The sequence below is a fragment of the Cottoperca gobio genome, chromosome 9 (genome assembly GCF_900634415.1).
Source record: "Cottoperca gobio chromosome 9, fCotGob3.1, whole genome shotgun sequence".
Taxonomy (NCBI): Eukaryota; Metazoa; Chordata; class Actinopteri; order Perciformes; family Bovichtidae; genus Cottoperca; species Cottoperca gobio.
Genome location: NC_041363.1, coordinates 572,059 through 598,226, shown reverse-complemented (window position 1 = coordinate 598,226; position 26,168 = coordinate 572,059). Strand labels below are relative to the sequence as shown.

The following is a 26,168-nucleotide window of genomic DNA, read 5'->3' as shown; positions in this document are numbered from 1 at the left end:
CACGGTCTCATTATGTACATATGCATACGTGCAATACCAATACAGGCAGAACAAATAAGACAGCATACACACAGCCAGATGGCTGAACTACACACACAATGCACATTAACACGCAAACACATGACAATATGGACACACAGATAAATAGCCACACACACACACACACACACACACACACACACACGATAAGGCCTCTGCAGTGTATGAAGGCGCAGGCTTTGTCCAGCCGCTGCTCACCGATGATAACATTCACACTCCACAGATGCTGAAGAAAGGTCAATGATCTCTTTCTCTCCGTCTGCTGCATCGCTAACTATTGAACACGGATTCTATACGATACATATTTGTGTGAAACAAAGTGCTTAATATCCAGATTCCTCCGAGGGGGGGCTTAACTGCCTCAATTAAAATCCCATAAAGGAGAACGTGCCAGTCCTAATGCATAAACACGTCTAGAACAAACGAGGAGAAGGAGTCAGGTGGAGGCTCTCACACTCCCAGGGTGGAGGCTGTAATCATGAGAGCCCCCCCCCCCCCCGCTGTCCAGGACATATGGGTGGGAGGCACCCGCTTCACACCCAGAGGATCCGTCTGCTCCCCGCCGGCGCCCGCTGAGCGTCTCCCACACTGTGTGAGACAGGGAGGTGTTCAGTGTTGAGAGCTTTCGTCACAGCTGTCTGTGGTGAGAACCTGGACGTCTGATCTGAAGCTCTTTATTTAAAGGAGCATGAACTCTTTAAAGGATTTAAGGGGGGGCTGCAGTGACAGACCCACAGCGACGTGTGGGTCTGTCACTGCAGCCCCCCCTTTCATCGTCTTTCAGCCCTCTGGCCAGATGATATCCGTTAACGCAGCTTCATGCTTTGTTCTTTGATTGTGGGGGGGCGCTAAGGGTGGGCGGTCAGGAGAATGAGGCTGGCAGGTCACTGCGAGAGACACCAAGAGCTGCCAGCCAGCAAACTTGTGCTGTGGGAGCCAACACACGGGCACCGATCACGAGGGCGTCTCGCAATAACATACGTGGACGTGCTCAGGGAAGATGCGGGAGCAGAAAATACTGGCGAGCTAGCCAGATGCACGGAGGATCGGGATGACTGGAAGCACCGATGGAGGGCCCGTCTGAGGACGACCTAGTTATAGTAGTAGTAGTAGTGGCGCACATTTTAGATGCAAACACACTAAAATGACACATTAAGCATATTTATAGAAAGTGACACTCAAAACTCATCTCGAGTCTCTGTTCTGCTTTGCACCTGATCTGCAGTTCAACAGGACACGTCATGTTCTCTACATAAGACGCATGAATCCGACAGTTGCTCCACACTTTGACCACATGTGGCACCACCTGCACGAACACGTAGTGGATTGATGACACGATAAAAAGAAAACTGTGGAAGCAGCGAGAGGCTTTTAAAAACCTGCATTAGCAAGTGAAAGAAACATATTCCTGCTTTCTTTGTCGCCTCCATAAATATGTTTATGTATTTTACAGTAATATTCTTTTTAGAATATGTTTCAAAGTGCAAAATACAACCTTTGTAAATGCACGGATGTATTGACTGATTTTACAATGTGGAGAGAAATAAATGTTTTGATGGGAGTGCTGTGTTCTTTGTGTTGTGTTGGTCAATATATTCAAAGTACATGAATACATGCATTTCCAAAGGTTGCATTGTGACGAACAATCTCAGAACAAAGTGCTTTATGTCGAGCACAGCAGCAGGTGTGTGGTTTTATATCAATCATGTTTCATTCTGCAAAAGATCTGAGGTGTTGGGGTGTGTGTGTGTGTGTGTGTGTGTGTGTTTCACAATCGTGCTCAAGCAATCAACTGTGAGAGAAAGAAGTCCACGCTGTCTGAAAATAAAGTGTGCACGTTACAACCACGTACGCTTGGTGCGCACGCTGCAGCTGCAGTCTGTAAAGATTCCTGGTTTCAACCAGAGCAAACACATTAAATACAGAAAACAGTGACACCTGCTGTTAGCTTGTTAATGCTCATAGTAGCTCCTGTGCTAGCATGTAAACAAGCAACTATTAGTGACCTGATGTTTGAAGCTGTCTGCAGACATGACACCACGGCCTCACTTATTCTTCGTCAGGGTTTTGGAAAATGACTTTAATTAGCATAAGATTAAAAAGTGTTTTGGATCACCGGTGCTGCATCACCTGCAACAACAAGCTCTTTGAGAAGTGATTCACCTGCTCTATCGATGGTAAACAGGCGCAGTTCTCCAGCATGTAGCGTCATCGTGAACGCTTCATTAGGTGCGTCCAGCTCTCTATTGAACCTGACAGTATTCTGTATATTCTGCTGCAGGTTTTCATTCTCGTGACCATCACAGACACTTGAACTCCCCGCTGAACGACAGACTAATGAAAGTGTGCGGTGAGGCACATTCCATTACAGCTTCACAGACTGACACCCGAACACTGGTGAGTCAAATCCTAATCCCATATTGGTCTAAGCCTTCTTTTCATATAGGTTCATATTTCTGTGGTGCTCATGTCTCAGACATCAGTTATTAGAAGTAAAGACATGAATGGAAGCTGTGAAATTAGACGTCTGCAGCAGATTCTCACTAATAATGTGTCCAAACAGCCCTTTGATGAAGAGCCTGCAATCATACGCATCATAAATACACCGAATATCATCTCAGTGAAAGTCACTGTTTTTATTCATCTGTGAAGCAAATGATTCAGAAAATGCTAAAAACTTCTAAAAAACATCAACCAGGAAATCTTTTGAAGATGTGGCAGGATGTTTGTCACACACACACACACACACACACACACACACACACACACACACACACACACACACAGGTGTGTCAGCCCTGCAGGTGGACCTGTGCAGAGCGGTTACACATAGTGACACATGATCGGCTACTTCTGGTTCTAACTGGATTTCTTACACAGGGAAAATAAATTGTAATGTTGTGGTGAGCAGCAGCGTCAGGTCACATGTTCTCAGCTGCTCTGCACAGAGATCTGATAATGTTCACAGACACGTGAAGTCATTATGATTTGCACAATGCATTTCCATTGCAATGTGCATCACTCGCAGATAGAACCTTTAGCTTTAAGCACAAAGCCTTTGTGGAGATGTGTATGTCATTATGCTTTTGCCAGTCAGCTTTTGTAATTCAATACGTCTTAGTTAGAATGACAAGAGGTGGACGAAGCCTTTTGAACAGCGAGAAGCATCACTGAAGACTCAGACATCAGAGTCTTAGAACTGCTCTGAGCTGCATTAAGTATTGCTGTGTCGATCCTGAAGATGAAGGAAATTATCTCGATTGTTATGTCCTGCATATTTTATGCTCGTCATCTCTCATTGTTAAGCTGCTTTAATGCGTCTCAGTGACCGGATGAGAACTTTATTAGAGTCCAAGCAAACCTTCTGTGCTTCTGCTGCAGTAAAGAGTTCACTTTAATGAGCCACGATCAGCTCAGAAACTTCACCTGCACAACGAGCGTTAGTATCAGGAACTCTCCCTGTTCTCTGCTGAAGACTCAGATATCCAGTCGTGTGTCACTGCTTCACTACAACCTTAATATTTAATCCACTTCGGACTGTAGCGTGGCACATACTGTTTATGTGGAAGAGTTTTAAATATTAATGTGTTCGTGAAGTAGTGACATAACGGAGTTATTCTGCACGAGCTCTGAGAGTTTGTAATAAAGTTTTCTGTTGTTAAACGCGGCTCCTCAAATTCTTTAAGCTGTTGATACACAAATGATCCTTTTATGGGTGAAGTAATCCAACCTCCCATCCTCACAATGTTATGTGTCATCCTGTTCCCTCCACCTGCCTCATCTACGTCACCTCCACATTTCCCAGAATGCTTTTCAACAAGGGGTGTGAGCGTGTTGCCTTTAATCTCATAGGGAATAAATATGTTGTTGTTCAGGAGACGGGCGCTCTGTGAACACTGAGGTGTGTCTGCAGCCCCGGCTCACAATGCCAATTGCCTTGAAGCTGCATTGCATTATGGTCCAGGAAAAGGTATCTGTTTTTCTTTTATGATGGATTTCTCCCTCTATGATTGTTGAATGTGAGTCCAGGTAGAAGGTGTTGAGACATTCAGTTTACACTTCTGATCACATTCAAGTGACATTGAAATAAACTTGTTCAAATTGACTCTGCACACAGCTGCTGTCAATGATTTTCTGTATGGATGGGACTCGAATGATCCATAAAAACGGCAATCAATATAATGCACACACTCTGCAGGATGGATGTACAGACACACAGCTCCTCCCTCAGTGCTGCTGGGAACTCAAGGGCATTGTCAGCTTTATCAGCGCACTGATTCATCAGGCTAGTAAGTAATGTAAGTAAAGAGATGCTATCACAGGGGCTCCTGGTGGCATTGAGGGGCCATGTCCTAATCGATAACATTCCAATTCTTCACTGATCTGCTCCCCTGATTAGCCGTACTAATCCAATACACAATGTTGCTGCCTATTACTGAGCCAGGACAAAGCCTCCCGTTAAGAACGTCCTTATCTGTGCTTTTGCGTTTACGACTGATAGAAGGCGGGCCTGTGCCAGGGGCGATGGCGAGGACATCCTCGGGCTCTTCTAATTGCTAATCCACTCGGGCCGGTAGAGAGAAAGGACTCTGCTGTCGGCCTGGGGCAGTTAAATGTGGGGATTGTAGAGACAAACCAGTCGCTGCACAGAGACGGAGCAAGTCGCCGTAAAATGGCTCGTAATTTGGGGAATGGGAGCTGGTGGAGTGGCTGATGAAGCAGGTTAAGAGAATGGGGGGGGGGGGGGCTGTCAGTCAGTTGGTGGAGAGCGGCGATGGCAGCAGGCACTTACTGACGTGGGAATGCTGATGAACAAGCCGAGGCTAATTTGAGCTAATGAATATGACATATGCATCAAATTTCCCTCAGAACGATGCGCGACGAGCTCAGCTGAAGGAAGAGGAAATTAATCTGCATTAAGCTGTCAATGTTTAGCTTCATGTTACACACATTAGTGCACACACTTTAAAGCACCACCTCATTTGGATAATTCCAGTAAATTAAACGGAAATACATGAAGCCCCCATGCAAAGGAAGTTTTTAACTTTGGTGACCCCAAGGGTTCTATAAAAAGATCCTTTCCCACTGGATTAAACACCCACAGACATCCGCTAACACCGTTACCAGACTAACACCCACTAACATCCGCTAACACCGTTACCAGACTAACACCCACTACCATCCGCTAACACCCGCTAACATCTGGTAACACCGTTACCAGATTAACACCCACTAACATCTGGTAACACCGTTACCAGACTAACACCCACTACCATCCGCTAACACCCGCTACCATCCGCTAACACCGTTACCAGATTAACACCCACTAACATCCGCTAACATCCGCTAGCACTCGCTAACATCTGCTAACACCGTTACCAGACTAACACCCACTAACACCCATTAACATCCGTTAGCATCTGCTAACTTCTACTAACATCCGCTAACACTGTTACCAGACTAACACCCATTAACATCCGCTAACATCTGCTAACATCCGCTAACATCTACTAACATCCGCTAACACCCATTAACATCCGCTAACATCTACTAACATCCGCTAACATCTGCTAACATCCGCTAACATCTGCTAACATCCGCTAACATCTACTAACATCCGCTAACATCTGCTAACATCCGCTAACATCTGCTAACATCCGCTAACATCTACTAACATCCGCTAACACCCATTAACATCCGCTAACATCTACTTACATCCGCTAACATCTGCTAACATCTGCTAACATCCGCTAACACCATTACCAGATTAACATCCGCTAACACCGTTACCAGACTAACACCCATTAACATCCGCTAACACCGTTACCAGACTAACACCCATTAACATCCGCTAACACCGTTACCAGACTAACACCCATTAACATCCGCTAACACCGTTACCAGACTAACACCCATTAACATCCGCTAACACCGTTACCAGACTAACACCCATTAACATCCACTAACTTCTACTAACATAACATCCGCTAACACACATTAGCATCTGCTAACATCCGCTAACTTCTACTAACATCCGCTAACATCCACCAACACCCACTAACATCTGCTAACAACCATTAGCATCCGCTAACTTGCGCTAACTTCTGGCTTCTGAGGTTACAATCTGTAGTGCGATGCTACGTGACACTAAAGTGATCATAATTAACTATTAAAATATAATAACGTACAAAACAAACAATGGAAGACTTTGCAGAAGAAGAGCGTGCAACAAGATGAAGAAATCAAAAATGGAAGCTCATACGATGGAAAAAATGTGGAGGAAAATCTGACCATTTTATTAGTTTCATGTGTTATAATATATATATATATATATATATATATATATATATATATAATATGTATATAATAGTTTTACTGTTTACATTTTACACACCAACATTTCCTCCTCAGCACAGTGGAAACTTTTGTTGCAATATTTGAAGATGTTTCCGAATTTCTGACGTTTCCACACAAGTTTTTTATTCCCAGATTGAAAATGTTCATCGTTTCTGTCTCACTATGTAGTTTTTATATTTCAAAGAGAGTTTTGGCTTCTCTTCCTGTTCTCACCTAACATCTATCACTTTATTAAACATTGTCCTCATTCTGTACATTTACATGCTCAGCAATAATCCAATAATGAGGACATTAACGCTCCTTCTTCCTGCATTAGGCTCTTTTCATGGTACACATTTAGTCATGGAGGAGCAGAACACGTGTAGCTAATAACATTAACAATGGCTCAGTTCCACGTAGAGCCATGACAGGGAGCCAGCACGCACAACACCAGAGCCTTGGAGCTGGTAAACCAGAATGCAATGCAGACTTAATCAGTAACTTTAATTACATATGTGCTTTTCCTGCCAAGACGTGTTACAATGTCTGCTGCGATTCTACGTGAGAGCGCGTGTGGTTATTTACCAACACTATTGAGGCTAAAAGCTTTTTGTGGTACTATAGAGTCCATTTACAGACCGGTGTGTATTTCCCCCCCGTGCTGGAGAAGAAAGACTCAAAGCACAGTTTAATTAGTGTATTTGCACAAAGACAGCCACGAGGGCATCGCAGAAGCATCCCGACAGAACGATTTGAGGTTGGAGACTGGAGGCAAAGTGCGACGCGGTGGAGGAGGCCATTAATCACATCATCTTCTGCAGCATGGAAACAAGATTATTAATAGAAGCGTGCTCATGTTAATAACTCAAAGTAATGCTTTAGTGGACTCATTATTATTATTGTGCATAATCAGATAATTAATCTTATGGGCTTTTTTGTTTGTGTGACCATTCTTGCTATTATCAGAAGCATGTTAGGACCTGAGAGACTGAACAATGGGATCCTCTTCAATGGTCACACATGACATTTAGACTCTGCATGTTACCCATCCTAGTGCACTATCAGCGCCCGGGGAGCAGTGTGGGGGCCTTGCTGGTACCTCTCAAAGTACTGCTCCACTCTCCATATTTGGTTCGTTCTGGGACTCGAACCCTCCAGTTCCCAAAACAAGTCCCTACGGACCGAGCTACTGACAAGTCTGTAAAATGTGTCCTTTAAAACCTGCTGAAATAATAACTGAATTGCGTCTTTAATGCTTTTCAAATTCATATTTTTACACTGACAAGAGTCTCTCAGAGTTATAAACCCAGAGAATGATCACGCAGATCTACGCAGCCTTTTAGCTTCTTTCAGCTCCTTGTTTTGGTTTTACGTTAGCCAAATTGTTTTGTTTATAATTAGGGCTGTCGCAATATCTTCACTACACGATCATCTTAAAGAATTCCCCATAACGATGTTAGCGCGATGTCTATAGAACATTTTAAAATAATAATAAAAATGCTATTAGTCAAATTCATCTTTTACTTTGTTTATTGTGCGTTTTGTCTCGGAGTGTCGGGAGGCGGAGAGACAGTCTGTGACCATAACTGCACATAAAGAGCGACGCGGGAGGGAGACAAAGCGAGAACAGAACGAAACGGAAATGAGACGCTGGATTATTTACACGATATTATCACATGTGCATTATTAACACAATATCAATATTAAAAATGTTTTATATCACGGTTATCGTGAATACAGGTATATCGCAACGCTCGTTATATTTTCAGAAATCATATAAATATGTGCAGCTGGTTGGCTTCGAGTCTGTTGTTATTATTTAGGTATATAATAATATAATTTATATTTATTTATAATAATAAGGTTTTATATGCTGCAAATAGCTTTTGATGTTTATGCATAATTAATTCAGGTTACCAGGTGGCGTGAACAGTGGGCGATTAAATCTCAAGATAACGACCATGAACCGAGATGTTTGACTACAGCGCTCGGTATTAAACAGAGCAAGGCTTCGTTTTACTTCTTGTAAGTTAAACTGTTTACGAATGTGTTATTTTTAAAAGCTGCTTTAGTCCTGATTTAATGTTGGAAACAGAAAAGTCAGACAGTACTGTGACGGTTTGTTACAGCGGCACGTTAGAGGCCTTGAGGCAAAGCCGCCTTTCGATGGCGTTTCGAAGTCTTATCTGTCCAATCGGCTGATCAGCCTCCCTCCCGCTGCATGCTGGGTGTTGATATGAAGTGAGCTGACGAATACCACCGAGTGAACTTCCCCTCGTACTCTTCCTCTGCACACAGAACAGCAAACAAGCGGAGTTCCAAATTTCCTTTTGCCATTATCAAGCTTACGAGAATTTCACAGCACAGCAATCACATTATAATGAACTTCCAGAAGCAATTAAAGCCTCTTTCCTGTGGAGGGACCTTCATGAATACAAGAAAGACGGCTAGCTCGCCTCTAATCACGGAGCATTCCAGCCGTGGTGTCACATTGGCTTTGTTGTTTGCCAGAAATCCCTTCAGGAGGCCTCAGTCAGGTCCCCTAATCAACACGCTTCCACCTGAAAAAACTAATCGGACTTAATTGGTATTGCCCGCCACTGCTTCCTTCACACTTCAAATCCCAACCTCAACTCATATCAGAGTGCTGAACATGTATTGACTGTAGTCATTGTTGTAACAGCATTCAAGCATTATTTTAAGGTTTCCAGCTGGTGTAGCCTGAGGGTCCTCATATCTCCTCAGCAATTAGTCACGGTCCAAACATAGAATCACTTAACTGCTACTCAATTTAACTTCTGAACATGAAAACAGAAACAAACAGAGTGCAACTGGGGCTTAAACTGGAGCCAAATTGCAACAAGGAAATGCAATTTAGGCTTTAAAACTAAGATTAAAAGCAAAGCAGCAGAATTTAGGACCAAATCAGGTTGATTGAGGCTTATAAATGACCCTTTAATATTCCTAACAGGACGGAAACCGGCCAGTGAAGCAGGTGGTTGTCATGTTCAAGCCATGCTGCCTGTTATGTAGCTCTCCAGTTATACAGTAAAACAACATTCAACGGGTACAGCAGTGATTTAGAGCGTCCACAAAGTTATATATGTATCTTTTAAAAATGATAGAAATTGGTGCAACACAGGCTGAGAAACTATTTACTGAGCACCAAAAACACTGGATCCTACATTTCCCATGATGCAACTTGGTAGCATCTCATTGAACCTCCCTGCGGGGGCGCCCCGGGTCTGCGCTACAGTCGATGGCAGCAACACGAGTTCAAGTCAACAGAATTGTAGAATTGTGATGTGTTAATGTTACTGTAGCGCCCCCTGTGGACACAATTATATGAGATGTTACTCTCGTGTGTAATGTGGCTGAATGTACAACTTCCCCAAATGTGGTTGCGATGCAATTTAGCATTGAAGAGTTTTGGACGTTAAGTGCATCAGGCCTTCAAAAGGTTGGTAACCAATAACAAACAATCCATAAACGAAATATGGTACAGTCCAAGTCTGGTGAAGATTGGATGATATGTGTCCCGGAAGAAGCAAAGAAGCATTTTGTCGGTGCAAATGGACATCAGTCGAATCTGCATCATCCAAGGAACACACTGAGCAAGTATGGATTTACTACACACTCACATCAACACCCAGTCAACACTTGTCCCCAGAGTGACTTTCTGTTATACATTTGTAGTCTCTACGCCGGGTCGGGACAGCCCTGCAGGGTCACAGAGCACCGAACTGCACTTCATGTGAGAAATTGAAATATCCCTTTTAATAAACTCTTACAAGTTATTGTGATGAAGCTTTTTCTCTAGAATAGTATTTTAAAGTTGAAGCATCATGTCAGAAATGATGTTGTTGTGTTTTGGGAAAGATCCCGGTGACCAGAAGGAAACCGGAAACAAGTCAGCTGGAAGTGTGCAGAAACATTCTTCCACATTACATTACAGGTCATTTAGCAGACGCTCCTATCGAGAGCGACTTACAGTGAACTCAGTACAGGGACAGTCTCCTGGAGCAACTCAGGGTTAAGCACCTTGCTCAGGGGTACACTGGTGGCAGCCCTGGTGTTGAACTCCCGACCTTCTAGTGTTTTGTTTGGAAGGCCATCACCACTAGGCCATGAGCACATGTCCGTCTGCTAACGTGTCACAGCGTCGGGTGTTTCCCCGGACTCTGCACTGATGGTTCAAGTATTGAGTTACAGTTGTGTTTTGTTATGTTGCTGGTAAAATCCTGAAGTCTCCTAATTTAACACGCAAGTTTTCAGACATTGACAAATCACCATCGGTACCAATGTGGGCTTCTGATTTGCCACCGGTGTTAATATTATGCAGCTAAATCCATTTTTCTTTTTTCATACCGAACTAAAAAGATATTGAGAGTTCAGTGAAAGTCTTCTCTCCACCCACACTGATGGAGATCTTTCAGGGTGAGCTCTTTAAAGACGGGTGACCCAGCACCTTTCCACTCAAATTAAATACTAGTTAGAAAATGCAATTTAAGAGCTGAAATATTCAAACGTGCAGCTTCACCAGCTTTCTGTGGCTGCAGTCAGAGAGAACGACGTGTGAGATTATAATAGAAAAGCACTTAGAAATCAGTCCAATGCATTTCTGTGGAAGAGGCTGAGTTTGTGCTGATGTGGTGCAGTTTCTCCACATCAATGCGAGGAGCTTATAATAAGCACATCCTGCACATATTGCTTGACCCAGCTATGATTACTGAAGCTGCTCTGCCTTTGTTGGCTTTTAGGTTTAAACCATCTGCAGCCACACGGATGTTCTTCCTGAAGGTGTGTGTGGCCTGCAGACATCCTGCAGAGCTGCTGCAGTGATGCACGATGACACGTGAAACCTTTGTGCCTGTGGCCGGCACACACTTTCCAAGGATACTAGATGACACATGCTTTCTGAACATGTTCTTGTGCTGCTGAATGAAACTCACTCCTCTGCTTGTTGTTGGTGAAAGTGAGAGAGGAAACAAAGCCTCCGAGTGAGATACAGACCGGACTGTTTATTCAACAATTATTAATTACATAACAAGTTCTGAAACCTTATGTGAAGCCAAGGCCAGTCCTCACATCTATATCATCCAGCTCAGTGTTGGGAGTTAAAGATGCTTGTTTAGTTAAATAGATTATTATTAATAATAATTCATTCTTCAGTGCTTCATACATGTGAGTGACGTGTCTAATGAGGATCTCCAGCCACAGAAGTTTTCTAACAGACCAATCAGAAGCGTTGTTGGGGCCTTAAAGAGACAGGTGCCAAAACAAAGGGTGAGGACAGTGGATCATGTTTCAATGATCCTCCTGCGTTATTGTTCTCAGATTTTGCACTCCAAGTGTTGGAAGTGGTAAGAAGTTACTGTAAGAAACGGCTCCAGCTGAGCAGTAGATCCAGATACAGCTCCATCATCTCAGCAGGCCAAAGTAAACAAGCATACGCTAAACCTTGCAGGTCCAACAGATTCATCTAGAACCACAACCTACCACATGCACAACCTTCCTCTATAACACATGTGGAGGCCACAAAGCTTTATCTTACCCGTGTTGAGGTCTTTGTACTCGTGGGAGAAGTGCTCGTTCTGGTGCACCCACTCCCCGTTGCATTTGAAGAAGATCTGCAGGGCGGGCGCGGCCCGACAGCACAGCTTGATGGGGTTGCTCTTGACGATGTAAGGCGTCCTCCGGCTCCTGGATGAAGTGCGGCAGGGTGCCCTGCACCGAGGGGACACCGTCGGGCTGAGCATCCCCCGTGGCTCCTGCAAACCAACACATATGTTACTCTCATCATCTCTCGAGAAGAATAAAAGCTTGTCGGACAGAAACAGACCCAGAGACACAATCTAGTTCTTTTCAACTACCTTTTGTTTTACAAACAACAGTCCAAATGGAAATGATTGCTCAGTGGACAGTGTGAAAAGCTATAACATATTACAGAAAGGAAAAGTATACACAGTACGACTCCTCAGAGCAATTTTCAGATGAATGGAATCAGAGCGGACTGAGTGGAGACGAATTAACAGGGACTGATTACACAAACTGTGTGTGAGGAGCCTGAATGCATCTTATCTCAGCCTGAAGGTCTGGATGTTGTCGCTCACAGAAACATCCACGTGTCTTTACCGACCGTTCACAGCTTACACTTCACAGCTGTTGCTGGCAGCTCATCGATCTGAGCACAGTTCTGGAAACCCCAATCTCAGATTGAGAGAGCTTGACTTTGTATGTTTTAATTTGCAGGTAGGCCTCACACGGCATCCTGCGCTCGGCCCTCTGGGTAAAGCAAAGAGCTCTGCGGGCTGGGAGAACAAGGAGAACAAGGACAATAAGGAACAGGATGTTTGTGCTCCTGCCATCCCCGGGATCCTTCTCAGAATTACACCTCGGTCCCATCAGACAGCTCCAGCTCAGCTATTCAGGGCCGTAAAAGCCCATGAAAGCTATTATGCCCCAGCATCAAATCCAATTCTCTCCCCTGAAATCGAATCGGCCCTCTCACCACCTCTCTCAATCAATGTTGTCCTTGTTAAATGGGTAAATGAATGGATGCCGGTGTAAAGGGAGGCCACACATAAAACAAACAGGCAGCTGAATGAATGGAAATAATATGCTGATATTACCTACTGCAGGTGGAGCTTTTATCATACTGCTGCTACTTTAGCTTGTCATCACAACCTGCTGTCTTTGTGCTCAAAACTTCCTGGGGAAATGGAAAAGCAAGGAACTGATGGAGTCCTTCATTAGGTGGTAAGTTACATTATATTTAAATGAACATGGCATGCAGAGATCTGCTTTAAAGCAGGGAATCACACGAGAGGTGGAAGTAAGTGAGAGTTTAACTCCTGGGTAAGAAGAGTATATAATAATGTAATACTGGCAGACTTCCTGAATGTATATCCAGTTAGACAGTATTACAGTTAGAGGAAGTATAGCAGGTTCAGAAGGCTTTGGAAAGAATGTTATATTAAAGGTTGTGTAAGATCGGATCTGTGCTCATTCAAAGACGAGGATGTCTTTGTTTCAGATAAAAGGGATGACAACAAAAACTACATAAATAACTAACAACTAAAAGCCACATTATATTAAACATCAGCCTCTCATCTGCAGTTATAGCAAAGATCACTATTTCATATGGACACAAAATGAGTCATTGGTTTAGCTAAGAGACACAAATCTAACACGAGTGCATGCTAACATGCTAACATGCTACGCTGTCTGTGGAGACACATGAGTGTGAGCCGGTTCAGCTTTATCGTTTGTTATTCTTGTTATTTCATTTATATAAATCGTACAGAGGATGGACACTATTGTATTTCTAGTCTGCAGCAGCTGCGTGATTCAAATGTTATTAAGTATCTGAGACTATGAACAAAACGTAAAGTATCCTGCTTTTCAATAACACAGTATATTTCCACATGCCTTGATGATGTCATTCTTTATATAACCTGCCTATGAGTTGTTTTAAAGCTCAATAAACACAAATAATATTTGACCGGAATTTCCTCCATTTGTCCGGGACATTGAAATGTTCCAGCAGCGGATGTTTGATCCATAAACAGACGGAGATTAGATCTTGCTGATGTATGATGGCGGGGGACATAAGTGGACGGTGTGTTCAGGGACAGTGTATGAAATCAATTCATTATTTCTATGTGCAGAGGAAGTCGAGCCACACTTCATTTCTTTGCATCCCTGCGTCCTCGTTAATACATTTACATTAGTCACGTATTCGTATCAGACCAACAGCAGCTACAGAATATTGTGGCGTGATATCGTCCTGAACGTGTACACGTATACATCAGCACATGTGGAGCCGAGCCGTTACGCCGGCTACCACAAGCTGCACACGCACCGAGGTCGTCTTCATCGCAGCTCTGTGTCTGTGTTTTCTGATTAATTATCACTCATCTTTAGGTGAACTGTTGGACTCTCAAAGACGGGGAGGACTTTGTGTAACCCGGTGCGCTCGGTGCATCTGTGGGAGAGATGCTTTCAAAGCAGGTGCGCGCCTGCACACTGTGCTGCGACTCTGGAAAACTTCGGAGGCGTTTTCTTCTAAAAGAGCAAAGTTTCTCTTCTTCAACGCACATTAATAAGACGAGCAGACAGCTCTTACACGGGGGGCTCATCAAGCATCTACCCGCAGGTGTTAACATCAGACTAGTTCACTACTTTCACTGTGGCTATATAAATATATAAGTGCAGTACAAGTGGATAAATAATGGCTGCTATTAACCGTAATACAATTTCAACACAACAATGAGCATGAAATCCACTTTTAAATAACCCTGTGAACTGGAATGAGGATCATTTGAAGGCTTGATTGCAGCAGCAGCCAAGAAAATAACATTCACACAATAGCCCGTTATCGTTTTATTGTATTTTATGACTAATTGAAGAATCACATCCTGCTGAGTGCACGAGGAGGTTTCTGAACCTTCACGATACCAATTAAAACAACAAACAACAGCTTTAACAGCTCCTGAACAGTTTATTCTAAAGTCCAACCAGAGTCATTCAAAACAAGGAGATATCGTTCTCATCAACTGTTCAGTACTAAATAAACTGTGAATCCGCTGAGCTGTAATGTTTGGAAGGTAACACAGCGACCAGTCACAGAACGATGTGAATATCTAAAACTCTGCATTATGTCCCAAAGTATTGGGTTTCGTGTATGTTTCTATTTGTAAAGTGAGGACTCTGCAGTGATGATAGTGAGGACTAAAGTACACATCTGGTTTAACAGTGAGGTGTTTCCTCTGATCGACTCCACTTGACTTAATCCTGGTTCTCCATCAGTGTAAGTTGTGGCTGGTAGCTGGTAGCTGGTACTTTTCTTGGTGCCACCTCAGCCGAGGTTCAAAGCGAGCTGAGGCGACACTAAAAGGTGACGTTAAAACTCTGCAGACCTCTGATTGGTCGGAGAGAATCGTCACTAGCGCGTCACAGGACATCCTGCACACTCGCTATTTTTTTGAATAGCCAGACTTCCATCAATAGTGATTGCATTGTTTTATTATTTTTGTTTAAAAGGCATCCTGCAAATATACGCCTACAGTCGTCAGACGTTCCTCTGTTTGGTTCCGATGAAAGGATTCAGTGAGTCTTGTGATCACGTGTCAGTTTCACGCCGATCAGCTGATCACCCCGCCGAAGAGTAATTACATTACAGAGACTTGTTCCTGTAACGCTGTGGCACCATTTGGGGTTCAGCTGCGTCTTACTGGAAGTTCCATGAAGACTGGATGTCAGTTTGGTCGAGGCAGACATGCTGTTACCCTCTAAAGGGTGGAGATGCTGTTACCCTCTAAAGGGTGGAGATGCTGTTACCCTCTAAAGGGTGGAGATGCTGTTACCCTCTAAAGGAGATGCTGTTACCCTCTAAAGGGTGGAGATGCTGTTACCCTCTAAAGGGTGGAGATGCTGTTACCCTCTAAAGGGTGGAGATGCTGTTACCCTCTAAAACGTGGAGATGCTGTTACCCTCTAAAGGGTGGAGATGCTGTTACCCTCTAAAGGGTGGAGATGCTGTTACCCTCTAAAGGAGATGCTGTTACCCTCTAAACGTGGAGATGCTGTTACCCTCTAAAGGGTGGAGATGCTGTTACCCTCTAAAGGGTGGAGATGCTGTTACCCTCTAAAGGGTGGAGATGCTGTTACCCTCTAAAGGGTGGAGATGCTGTTACCCTCTAAAGGGTGGAGATGCTGTTACCCTCTAAAGGAGATGCTGTTACCCTCTAAAGGGTGGAGATGCTGTTACCCTCTAAAGGGTGGAGATGCTGTTACCCTCTAAAGGGTGGAGATGCTGTTACCCTCTAAAGGGTGGAGATGCTGTTACCCTCTAAACGTGGAGATGCTGTTTACCCTCTAAAGGGTGGAGATGCTGTTACCCTCTAAAGGAGATGCTGTTACCCTCTAAAGGGTGGAGATGCTGTTACCCTCTAAAGGGTGGAGATGCTGTTACCCTCTAAAGGGTGGAGATGCTGTTACCCTCTAAAGGAGATGCTGTTACCCTCTAAAGGGTGGAGATGCTGTTACCCTCTAAAGGGTGGAGATGCTGTTACCCTCTAAAAGGTGGAGATGCTGTTACCCTCTAAAGGGTGGAGATGCTGTTACCCTCTAAAGGGTGGAGATGCTGTTACCCTCTAAAGGGTGGAGATGCTGTTACCCTCTAAAGGGTGGAGATGCTGTTACCCTCTAAAAGGTGGAGATGCTGTTACCCTCTAAAGGGTGGAGATGCTGTTACCCTCTAAAGGGTGGAGATGCTGTTACTCTCTAAAACGTGGAGATGCTGTTACCCTCTAAAGGGTGGAGATGCTGTTACCCTCTAAAGGGTGGAGATGCTGTTACCCTCTAAAACGTGGAGATGCTGTTACCCTCTAAAGGGTGGAGATGCTGTTACTCTCTAAAGGGTGGAGATGCTGTTACCCTCTAAAGGGTGGAGATGCTGTTACCCTCTAAAGGGTGGAGATGCTGTTACCCTCTAAAGGGTGGAGATGCTGTTACCCTCTAAAGGGTGGAGATGCTGTTACCCTCTAAAAGGTGGAGATGCTGTTACCCTCTAAAGGGTGGAGATGCTGTTACCCTCTAAAGGAGATGCTGTTACCCTCTAAAACGTGGAGATGCTGTTACCCTCTAAAGGGTGGAGATGCTGTTACTCTCTAAAGGGTGGAGATGCTGTTACCCTCTAAAGGGTGGAGATGCTGTTACCCTCTAAAGGGTGGAGATGCTGTTACCCTCTAAAGGGTGGAGATGCTGTTACCCTCTAAAGGAGATGCTGTTACTATCTAAAAGGTGGAGATGGTGTTACTCTCTAAAAGGTGGAGATGGTGTTACTCTCTAAAGGGTGGAGATGCTGTTACCGTCTAACGGGTGGAGAAGGTGTTACTCTCTAAAGGGTGGAGATGCTGTTACCGTCTAAAGGGTGGAGATGGTGTTACCCTCTAAAAGGTGGAGATGGTGTTACTCTCTAAAGGGTGAAGATGCTGTTACCGTCTAAAGGGTGGAGATGGTGTTACTCTCTAAAAGGTGGAGATGGTGTTACTCTCTAAAAGGTGGAGATGGTGTTACTCTCTAAAGGTGGAGATGCTGTTACTCTCTAAAAGGTGGAGATGGTGTTACTCTCTAAAGGGTGGAGATGCTGTTACTCTCTAAAGGTGGAGATGCTGTTACTCTCTAAAAGGTGGAGATGGTGTTACTCTCTAAAAGGTGGAGATGCTGTTACTCTCTAAAGGTGGAGATGCTGTTACTCTCTAAAAGGTGGAGATGGTGTTACTCTCTAAAAGGTGGAGATGCTGTTACTCTCTAAAAGGTGGAGATGGTGTTACTCTCTAAAAGGTGGAGATGCTGTTACTCTCTAAAAGGTGGAGATGGTGTTACTCTCTAAAAGGTGGAGATGCTGTTACTCTCTAAAAGGTGGAGATGGTGTTACTCTCTAAAAGGTGGAGATGCTGTTACTCTCTAAAAGGTGGAGATGGTGTTACTCTCTAAAAGGTGGAGATGCTGTTACTCTCTAAAAGGTGGAGATGGTGTTACTCTCTAAAAGGTGGAGATGCTGTTACTCTCTAAAAGGTGGAGATGGTGTTACTCTCTAAAAGGTGGAGATGCTGTTACTCTCTAAAAGGTGGAGATGCTGTTACTCTCTAAAAGGTGGAGATGCTGTTACTCTCTAAAAGGTGGAGATGGTGTTACTCTCTAAAAGGTGGAGATGCTGTTACTCTCTAAAAGGTGGAGATGGTGTTACTCTCTAAAAGGTGGAGATGCTGTTACTCTCTAAAAGGTGGAGATGGTGTTACTCTCTAAAAGGTGGAGATGCTGTTACTCTCTAAAAGGTGGAGATGCTGTTACTCTCTAAAAGGTGGAGATGCTGTTACTCTCTAAAAGGTGGAGATGGTGTTACTCTCTAAAAGGTGGAGATGCTGTTACTCTCTAAAAGGTGGAGATGCTAACGCCCATTAAAGAGTTGCTTTGTTTACATGCGTGTGTTTGCTGTAAGTCAACATCAGTGAATCATCCAGCGTTTGTTCTGTTTCCATTCGGAGGGTGCAGCCAGACGGTGAGCTTGGATTTCTGTGTGTAGTCACTAATGCTAAGCTAGCTGCTAATCCCTGCTTTAAAAAGGCACCTTTGTATAAACTGTGCCGAGTAACAGAAGTAAAGTCCCGTAATGTAATGCATTACTTTTCCATAACGTCAGGAGTAATTGGTCACAGTTGCTGTATGTTTTGTTTCTGTCAAAGAACGTTCCAGTGGTTATAGATTATAGAATGATTCACAACCTTTGGGTCAAAACAAGCTGCAAGACTTTTATTCCAATCTTTGTATCCTTGTGAGTCACTGCATAATTTTCACTTTTTAGTTGAGTCACATTCAGAAGATTTATGCAGCCTGTTTCGAGGAGTTACAGGAAGACATTGCTTCATTTTAAGAGGTCAAGTGAAAAAGTTTGGGACTCGCTCTGCAGATCACAGACCAGTCCAACGCTTATGGGAGGTTTTAAAGCACCGCATTCATCAAAACTCACATTTCTTGGGAGAATGCTGCTCATTCCTCCACAGACTCTCCGTATATGGCGTCTATATTGTGTATGTAACACATTGTACAACCCAATCAACTATCTTTAATGAGTTTTCAAACCTCGAGACTCAAATTCTTTGCAATGACGTCTTCATTTTCAGCTTCCAAAAAGCTTTAGATTCATATGTAAATGTCTACTACTATTCATAAAACCTTCAAACCTTAGAGGATTACTTTACAGAATATTTAAAAAACAGGCTCCAGCAGTAACCTGTCTGAATATTCTACTTTATTAAACATCTCTTTTGTCTTCAGCCTGTTAATTACTGATAATATCAGGAACAGATGCCTCAATGCCAAAGATCAAGAAAACAGCTTTATTACTTTCACAAATACATATTGGAAGCCTGCTAATAAAGCTGATTCAACCAGAGAGAAACACTTGAACAAAATTTAAAGCACGAACATATTTAACGGCTGGGACAAGTAATTCTCCTGCATCCAACACCTTCCTCCCCACCGAGCATCCTCAATCTAATCAGCTAATTGCTGCTATGATGAATAAAAATAACCCAGACGAGCCTCTCTTTTCACTTTGCACAACAACTAATGATGCTCCGTGTCCTTTTCTCTGAATGTTTAAACACTCAGCACATTCAAAGGTAGCAGATAATTGGAACAAGGTGACAATCCACGCTCCATAAACCTGGAGCGGAGCGCTGGCTGCTCCCCTCTTGATGGATGCTCATAAATATCAGCCTTAATGAAGGAAATGACTGCGGCGCCAATAAGTCACTTATTTCCTCATTACGCTGGTTAATTTTAACACTGCCTCTAAAATGCTCTCTCACCCGATCTGCTGCCAGTCACAGGTTTCCACCTGACTTCACATGAGGCTCAGTGGACCTGCAGCTGATAAATGCAGCGGGTCTAACTGTGCATACAGGGACACAGGCGACATTGCTCAGGCTGGCTGACAATGCGGGGAGCTGGGGGACCATGTTGAACAAAAACAGATTCCAATCAACAATCTCTTAGAGACATGCCAGAGAAACACGCACGCATGGCCTGTTTGGATATGCAAGGAAGGATCTAGACAGTGCACATTTAATGAGTCTACAGTCATGCTTTCAAAGAGCAGCTTTGGACTGTTGACCCACAAACAACATATTGACCATTTGGTGAAGTTGGTTGTGAGCTCACGGGGTACTAGCCTGACTTTGATCCGCCTGTATCTACGCAAACCTGCCTTTCTGAATCTCAGAAATGCTTTACTGCTCAAACTATAAGAAAAAGGTTTCGTCCGAGACGTCATGAAGTGTTTATAAGAAGTGGTCACCCCATTGGTTCATACTGTTTTGAAGGTTCCAGTTTGGCGTGTTGGCTGTCGCCATCTTGTTTTTTTAAACCAGAAGTGACACGAGAGGGTGGAGCGGTGCTTACCTGTCAATCACAGGTAGCCACGCCTAAAAGCAGACAACACTGTGGTGCTGACCTGTCAATCATAGGAAGCCCCGCCCTAAGGCAGACAGCACTGTGGTGCTGACCTGTCAATCACAGGAAGCCCCGCCCTAAAGCAGACAGCACTGTGGTGCTGACCTGTCAATCACAGGAAGCCCCGCCCTAAAGCAGACAGCACTGTGGTGCTGACCTGTCAATCACAGGAGGCCCCTGCTGGATGTTACACAGGATGCAGGTTTGAGACTCTTCTGCATCAGCTTCACTTTGCAGACCTGGAAGTTCTGTTTTAAGTTTAGAGCTTCTAACCAAATGTTAGCATGCTAACACACTGAGCTAAGATGGCGAACATGCATGCTAACACTGTTAGCATTAGCAGCCTCACAGGTCATGAGCATGACTATAGACTCCTGTTCAGATCCTTCTGGTCTTGAAGTTGGATTCGAGGCACATTATTGATCACAAAGATGATGAGTTATATTCAATCACTGGAATCTGAGCTGTAGTTGTTGAGATATTTTACTCTGCACCAAAGTGTTGGACAGATGTCACAATAATGTTCAAAAAACAGAAAGAAAACAAAACAAGAAACACAATTCTGTTAAATAAAACGTTAGCAACAGACAGAATCTTTTGTCCACTGCTTTGGAAAAACAACGCACAACAATATCTATAAATAAAAATACACATTTTAAATTACTTAATTAAAGCTATTTATTTGTAAATCCAAACTGACAGAACAGCCCACACACACACACACATACAATGCCCCCCCCCCTCTCTTAACCCTGCGGAGAAACATGACAGGGAGCTATATTTTATATTTTGTAATAATAATATACTGTATCTAATTACACAAGGAGCTGCTTTCAGTTCTGGTGCACTCAACACTCCTGGTGTGCAGATATTACGATAAGTTTGGCATGTATATATAGTATATACATATATATATATGGATATACTATATATGTATATATGGATATAGTTTGGCAGAGACGTATTCTGAGTTCTGTGATTGAGCTGCTTTGATTGGCCGATGGGCTTGTTTTGCCCCACAGACCTGGCAACCCTGGTGCTGGACTAGAGTTCAGCTTTGCAAACAAGCACACAGAAATCTGCTTCCATCTCAAAACTACCACGAGAGTGAGACTGACCAGTTTAGATTGTAGATGAAACAAGGTGCTTGGTGTGTTCACTGGCACATTGTTGGCACGAGACGGAGCGCGTGCCTCAGCATCCGGCCTTCACAAAGAGACTAACGTGGACGCTGGAGGAGAACGTCCCTGACACATTAAGCTGACAGCACAATATGCTGAGATGGACAAAGTCCTTTAAAACCACACATTCCTCCTCTCACATCTACGGGATCACAGGGGACTTCTCATGGATTTTTTTCACAGGAGCTGAGAGAGGCGGAGGGCACGGATGAGGGGCGTCAGCAGTGTGAGTATCGGCTTTACATGGTGAGCACCCTCTCAGCTCTGCAGCAGGAGTCCACCTCATGTGAGAGGCAGAGAGTCAGGAGGTGTCAGACTAATCCTCGACACTGAAGGAGAAAGATTGGCTGAACAGAAATGCAGGAAAGGCTCAGTGCTTTGAGGCCGCTGCGTGAACTCCAGAAGAAAGGTGCTGGAGACACTGAAAGGACTCACAGACACACACATGGAGTGTGATACTTGTGAGCAGATTCTCTCACGCTAACCTCCACATGAACTCTAAGAGAAACCTGATTGGACTCTCGGAGGACCTGCAGTTCTGCATGCTTAGTGTATACCTTCCTGCCAAGCATCTCCCAAAGCATGCCGTCTATTTTAGGAGACATTTCTCTGCAGGATTCTTCTGCTTTCACTTTATTTCAGTAACACACTTGCTGAACATAGATACATCCATCCATCAAAGTGCATTTGTTTGCATTTGGAATATATTTAAGTCAGAATGATGCATCGCTGCACCTGTGCACAGGAACGTTCACATTCTGGCAACGATTTTGCTAAACGATTAAGTCATCTTTTGAGCAGAAATGCTCCAAAAAAACACAGAATCAAACTTGAAAAATATGAATACTTGCTGCTTGTTTTAGCCTTTTCTGACTTTTCTATCTTATAGAAAACACCCACAATGTGAATTATTATTATAATAAAGCAACTAAAACAACGACACAGATATATATATACATGAGGTATTTATATAAGTACACTTAATGTGACCTGCTGTAAGCGTTTAATATTAAATACATAAAGAAGACACTGAACATGTTTTACTCTCACTCTGCAGAGAGCACTCAAACACACCATCGCTCTCCCAACACGTCAGCTGATCACATGAACATATTCATCCACGCTGAAGGCGAGAAAAACATTTGACATGCAGCACAGAGAGAGAGACTGCACTCAGAGCTGCACACTTCCTGTTCGCTTCATTTAAACAGCGATACAAAGTCAGCAGCAGATCTTCTGTAACAATATGGCGTCCGGCAGACTCGTCAGGTCTGAACTGGGAGAGATATTATCATACAGAATACAGAGTCTCTTCTGATACAGAGTCGTAATGAAGGAGTTCTGCACAACATGTCTGATCTCAGCAACTTTCTTATTTATGAGTTTTGTCCTCGATATTTGAAGACGCCGCTCAGTCACTGGTCACCGGACGTCATCCCTGCAAAGATTTCAATCTGCTCGGAGCAGGACTTGAAATCTGTTCGTCTTGAAACCTTCAGGTCTGATTTATTTTTTCTTACACATTCAACCACTGATTGCATCTCGAAATAATAATGATAATAATAATAATATGAACGCAATCAAAGGGCCACGAGCTGTGCATGAATCACATCACACAGCTGGGAGAGATGTAGAAACAAAGTTTAATGAAATACAAATGTTTGATTCCTCGACCTGTTTGTTTCTTGTGCTTATCGTCAGAGCGTCAGTCCGGACCCGAAAGGAAGCGTCCTCAATGTGTGCACGGCTGTTTACACGAGCATGTGCAGAAGCACACTAACCACGGCAACACAACAGAGAGGCTCATGGGAGCTGCAGCCACAACAACACGCTGCTGCAGCTTCATAAACTGAGAAGGACAAGAAATACTCATCGTGAAACAACCATCACATTCTCCCAAAGACATCAGAGCAGCTGCTCGTGTGAGTAACTGAGAAGAGAAGTGTCGGGCGGGGGGGGCGACTCCCTGTGTGGGGGGACGTGTGCCGCCTCGCTGCATGAAGAGGAGCCACGTTGTTTACAGATACACATTTCGTTGCCCGGCATTGTCAAGTAATATTTCCCCCCCACACCCGCCTGAGCGCTCCCCAGTAAAGCCTCTTACACGGCCTGTAATCAATTTTAAAAGGTTGAATGGTATGGAAAGCAATTACACGGCACATGTGTCCACCGGCTGCAGCTCCCCGGTGATTACGGAGCGCAGAGCTGGAGCTTGTTTCTGTGAGATCCTCCTGCAGCCTCACGGGGTGACTGAGACTCTGACAGTTATTGACAGGCTGCTGCACCAGAAAGGGCAACACAGAGATACTGGGAAGCAAATCCTCATGTTAGTGCTGCTCACATGTCCTGCTTCTCTCCCTTCCTTGTGCTGTCTGAGAGGCTTTGTCATGTCCATGTATCACACTTCATTATATCTTCACATGCTTCTTCAATGAAGCAGCATCACAAGAATAACAAAGTGTGCACAGCTACTTTTTCAAATGATTAAATGCTTATTTAGCTGCTCTGCATAACCTCCTGCTGACTGATCCCTCGCACGTCTTCAGCCAAGAGCCTCACAGTGATTCATGTTTACAGCACTTTGTCTGGAATCACATGTCAGAACCTAAAGAAGCACTTTATCCAAATAGTATGTTTGGAACCAATCAACGACTACATATGACCAAATACATGTTCAGGGGTCAATGCTGGCAAAAAGAAATCCGGCAAAAGCCTAAACAGAGAGTCTATCGAACCAGAAGAGCATTGGAAATGACTTCACACAGTTTAAGCTTCTCAACTGTGAGGATTTGAAGCTTTTCTTCTTCTTATGTGAGAGTAATGTGAGTATCTTTGGGTTTTACAAGCTGTTTAAAGAGCTCAACTCGGGCTCCAGGGAACAGTCTCCCAAAGACAAATGATGTGTCCAAATCATACAGCTTTCCTTTCTACTCGTAGTACTGCATGCAGCAGTACGTACGTACTGCATGCATCTCTGAGGAAGAGGTGCAATATATATAAGTGCAAACAATCATGAGGACGATACACAGAACAGAATGAATCCTGCAGCTACATCAGCTTCAGATAAGATGAACTAATGTAAGTGCTGCATATAGAAATAAGATATGTAAATATACATATATATATATATATATATATATATATTATCTTATTGTCCGAGCTGCAGTTTGAACAAGTGAGTGTTCAGTCTGCAGAAGGTGTGCAGACTTCCTACAGGACAGCAAACAGGTTTTATTTGAGGGTCTCTGGGTCCCACTCGAGCGAGCTGATTGGTCGATGCAGAGAGAGGTGAGAGAGCTGATTGGTCGATGCAGAGAGAAGTGAGAGAGCTGATTGGTCGATGCAGAGAGAAGTGAGAGAGCTGATTGGACGATGCAGAGAGAGGTGAGAGAGCTGATTGAGAGGTGAGAGAGCTGATTGAGAAGTGAGAGAGCTGATTGGTCGATGCAGAGAGAGGTGAGAGAGCTGATTGGTCGATGCAGAGAGAGGTGAGAGAGCTGATTGGACGATGCAGAGAGAAGTGAGAGAGCTGATTGGTCGATGCAGAGAGAGGTGAGAGAGCTGATTGGTCGATGCAGAGAGAGGTGAGAGAGCTGATTGGTCGATGCAGAGAGAGGTGAGAGAGCTGATTGGTCGATGCAGAGAGAGGTGAGAGAGCTGATTGGACGATGCAGAGAGAGGTGAGAGAGCTGATTGGTCGATGCAGAGAGAAGTGAGAGAGCTGATTGGTCGATGCAGAGAGAGGTGAGAGAGCTGATTGGTCGATGCAGAGAGAAGTGAGAGAGCTGATTGGTCGATGCAGAGAGAGGTGAGAGAGCTGATTGGTCGATGCAGAGAGAAGTGAGAGAGCTGATTGGACGATGCAGAGAGAGGTGAGAGAGCTGATTGGTCGATGCAGAGAGAGGTGAGAGAGCTGATTGGTCGATGCAGAGAGAAGTGAGAGAGCTGATTGGTCGATGCAGAGAGAGGTGAGAGAGCTGATTGGTCGATGCAGAGAGAGGTGAGAGAGCTGATTGGTCGATGCAGAGAGAGGTGAGAGAGCTGATTGGTCGATGCAGAGAGAAGTGAGAGAGCTGATTGGTCGATGCAGAGAGAGGTGAGAGAGCTGATTGGTCGATGCAGAGAGAGGTGAGAGAGCTGATTGGACGATGCAGAGAGAGGTGAGAGAGCTGATTGGTCGATGCAGAGAGAGGTGAGAGAGCTGATTGGTCGATGCAGAGAGAAGTGAGAGAGCTGATTGGTCGATGCAGAGAGAGGTGAGAGAGCTGATTGGTCGATGCAGAGAGAAGTGAGAGAGCTGATTGGTCGATGCAGAGAGAGGTGAGAGAGCTGATTGGTCGATGCAGAGAGAAGTGAGAGAGCTGATTGGACGATGCAGAGAGAGGTGAGAGAGCTGATTGGTCGATGCAGAGAGAGGTGAGAGAGCTGATTGGTCGATGCAGAGAGAAGTGAGAGAGCTGATTGGTCGATGCAGAGAGAGGTGAGAGAGCTGATTGGTCGATGCAGAGAGAGGTGAGAGAGCTGATTGGTCGATGCAGAGAGAGGTGAGAGAGCTGATTGGTCGATGCAGAGAGAAGTGAGAGAGCTGATT

At 44.2% G+C, this 26,168-nt stretch overlaps 1 protein-coding gene across 1 annotated transcript in view; it reads right to left on the bottom strand.

Annotated features, from left to right (window-relative positions):
* The window catches only part of unc5db (unc-5 netrin receptor Db), a 171,116-nt gene that overhangs the window by 81,422 nt on the left and 63,526 nt on the right, over nucleotides 1-26,168 (bottom strand). Inside the window, 2 exon segments of the mRNA XM_029439759.1 lie at nucleotides 11,930-12,062; nucleotides 12,064-12,146. Coding sequence (XP_029295619.1) covers nucleotides 11,930-12,062; nucleotides 12,064-12,146 — 216 coding nt within the window.